General features: G+C 51.6%; 1 protein-coding gene across 1 annotated transcript; it reads right to left on the reverse strand.

The window, feature by feature from the left end:
* Positions 1-547: 547 nt before the first annotated feature.
* On the reverse strand, positions 548-2,030 carry LOC123170588 (extensin). The gene has a single exon (XM_044588437.1). The coding sequence runs from the start codon at positions 2,028-2,030 to the stop codon at positions 861-863; it is 1,170 nt and encodes a 389-aa protein (XP_044444372.1). The 3' UTR covers positions 548-860.
* Between the last annotated feature and the right edge of the window lie 1,375 nt (positions 2,031-3,405).

Here is a 3,405-nt window from a genome sequence, read left to right on the forward strand (position 1 = left end):
ATACATATGGATTTCCTGTACTAAAGGACACTGGTAGAAAACAGGGCTTTGGTCACAGCCCAAGATACACATTAGTCCCGGTTGCACTACGAACCGGGACTAATGTGTTCGAGCGGCTAAAGGCATTAGTCCCGGTTCAAATGAGACCTTTAGTCCCGGTTTGAGACACGAACCGGGACTAAAGGCATCGCACCCTTTAGTCCTGGTTCGTGTCTCAAACCGGGAGTAAAGGGGTTCGTGTCTCAAACTCTACCCCCCTGTGTATCGCCATTTCAGTTTGAAAAAAAACAAAAGAAAATGATAAAAATTCAAAAAATAAAATCCTTCGAGATGTAGTTATATTACTACATCTACTAGTTAGGAAAATTTAAAAACTTAAGTTTGGACATGTTTTGCAAAAAAGTGTTATGAAAAAGTAAAACGGCTATAACTTTTGCATACGATGTCGGAAAAAAATGTATAATGTATCAAAATGTTCAGCACGAAAATCCGCATCCTGTAAAGCGTATGGTTCAACAAGTATATTGGTATGGGTTACAAGTGGATGTGAAAACTTCTTTTACACAGTACGGACATTTTATTCATAGTTCTTCAAAAAGAAAACACACACTACAAAACCGATGGAAGACCACAATTGGTAACATGTTATACGGTTACTATATGATACGCTGTTACACAAAGACAATGTATGCATGCTCCACAGCTCCCCGTCACAAGTAGCGAGTCAGAGCTGCAAATCCATGTACATATAGATTATTACACTTCGATATGTCACCTGTGTGACCACACAAGAGAATTTAATGCATGTATCGCATTCATATGCAGGTGATACTGATAGTACATATAGTAATCGATGGAGCTTAATTAGGGCAGCGGAAGTCTTTCGGCACTCTCTTGCCGCACTGGTTGACGAGCACCTCGATGGCGATGGGCAGCATGAGGTTGATGTTGAGGGCCTTGACCTTGATGGTGGTGCAAAGGCAGAGAGCAGCGTCGAGATCGGCAACGCCGGACAGCAGCGGGCAGCATGTATTGCTGGCGCTACTGCCGATCACCATGTGCAACAGCCCATTGAGCACGTCCACGCACGCACGCAGCTTTAGTGTGTCCACGGGGCACTTGCCGGTCGATGTAGCCGGCGCTGCGGCCGGGGCTGGGGGTGGCGTCGGAGTCACAGGGGTGGGTGCTGGCGGCATGACGGGGGTCGGTATTGGGGCCACCGGGATTGGCGTTGGAGAGACAGGGGTTGGTGCTGGCATCGGAGTCACAGGGGTCGGTGGTGGCGGCATCATAGGAGTCGGTGTTGGGGCCACCGGGGTTGGCGTTGGAGAAACGGGGGTCGGTGCTGGCATCGGAGTCGCCGATGTTGGTGTTGGCGGCATCACAGGGGCCGGTGTTGGGGCCACCGGGGTTGGCGTTGGAGAGACAGGGGTTGGTGCTGGCATCGGAACCACATGGGTCGGTGTTGGGGCCACCGGACTTGGCGTTGGAGAGAAAGGGGTCGATGCCGGCGTCGGTGTTGGTGGCATCACAGGGGTAGGTGTTGGGGCCACCGGGTTTGGCGTTGGAGAAACAGGGGTCGGTGCCGGCGTTGGTGTCACAGGCGTCTGTATTGGCGGCATCACGGGTGTAGGTGTTGGGGCCACCGGTGTTGGTGTTGGAGAGAGAGGAGCTGGTACCGGCTTCGGAGTTATAGGGGTTGGTATTGGAGGCATCATAGGGGTCGGTGCCAATGTTGGAGTTACAGAGGTCGGTATGGGCGTGGGTGCCGGAGTGTTTGTAGGTGGAGGGATGAAGACAGTCGGGGTCGGTGCCGGCGTCGGAGTCACCGGGGTGAGTGTGGGTGTTGGTGAGGGCATGGGAGTATGTGAAGGTGGAGGGCAGGGTATGGACGATGGTGAAGACTTGTGCTTACACGGTGGAGGCTGGGAAGGCTTTGTCGGCGGGCATGATCGGCACGACGCGGACTGCGCGAGATGCACGTCTAAGGAGAGCAGCGCCACCAGCAAGAACGCCGCAATGCGGGCCATGCTCTTGGAGCTTAAGGTCTTGGTGTTGGTATAGCTTTCTTGCTCTTGACTAACAGAATGCCTTGGTATGGGCGTGCTTATATAGGCGTGCCGTGTACTGTCTTTTATTTTTCTATTGAAATGGTGTACTTCCTTGGTCGACCTGACCAAGTGTGGAGCCCTCTTCCCCCGTGACGATCTTTCCAGGATTGCTGGACCTCTCCCACTTGCACACATCTGGATGAAATTAACACACCTCATCGTCCACGCTCAGGGACCAGCGCTCCACTAGTCTATCTATCTTCTATTCTATACCTAATATGTATAACTACTACTCCCTCGGTTCCAAAATAAACGTCTCAACTTTGTACTAACTTTAGTGCAAAATTATACTAGTGTTGAAACACTTGTTTTGAGAAGGATGGAGTAATAAAGTAATAATCTTCTTCCTCTCTGGCTGGTCATGATCATCTTCTTCCTCTCTGTATCTCTCTCATGGTCGACGGTGGGGCTCGCCGGGTTGAGGTGCCTGCGACTCCGACCTGCTCCTACCTCTCTTCTCTTTCTCTCTCTAACTCTCCCTGTCTCCCCCTCTCTCTTCGTCGTAATCTTCCTTTATTATGCACTATAGGGTTAATTCGGGAGGGAGCCTCCCCTAGACGATACCTGGGACCCCGATCGCCGCCACAACCACCGGTCTTCATCTCCTAAATTCGGCATCTCCGAGCAACCGTACAACACCCCGACAAACATGTCGTCTTTGCTATGACCATGCGAGCCTACTTCCCTCTTTCCCTGCTCGATTTCGTGCCCGGGCCCCCCTGCTCGGAGCCGCCGCCGTGATCAAGCTCGACATAATCGGTTGTACGGCGGCCCGCTTACATCTGCTGCGCCAGTCAGACTGGCGCGCGTTGTCTAGCTACCCCGCACCTCGCGCCCTCCGACCGCAGTCATTCGGCCACCTACGGTGAGCCGACGGTGAGATACCGGCGAGCACATGAACTCAAGATCGGGCTTGCGTTCCAGGTGTGGACCGGTGTTGACCTTGACTGTGGGCCCATGGCCCACATGTCAGGAAGAGAGAGGGTCTGAGAGAGAAGGTTTTATTTTTACTTTTATAATTTTTGTTTGGCCCACTTGTAAGTGTGTGCGAGAGGGGTGAGAGAGAGTCTTTATTCATTTTTGTAGTTTGGCCCCACAAGTAAGTGAGTGAGAGAGGGGGTGAGAGAAAGAGTTTTTTCCTTTGATTTTTCATAGTGGGTCCCGCATGTGAATGACATAAGGAGACAGGGGCAATGATGTCCCTAAAACTCGTCTAGTACACTCTCAATGAGCTTTGGTCAGACGAAAACGACACAAAAGGGCATTTCTATAAGGGGAACTAACGACAGAGGGG

This window comes from Triticum aestivum, chromosome 7D (assembly GCF_018294505.1).
Source record: "Triticum aestivum cultivar Chinese Spring chromosome 7D, IWGSC CS RefSeq v2.1, whole genome shotgun sequence".
Lineage (NCBI taxonomy): Eukaryota > Viridiplantae > Streptophyta > Magnoliopsida > Poales > Poaceae > Triticum > Triticum aestivum.

What these genes read in the sequence shown, in the direction of transcription:
- LOC123170588 (XM_044588437.1), bottom strand. Translation starts at nt 2,030, where the DNA reads ATGGCCCGCATTGCGGCGTTCTTGCTGGTGGCGCTGCTCTCCTTAGAC.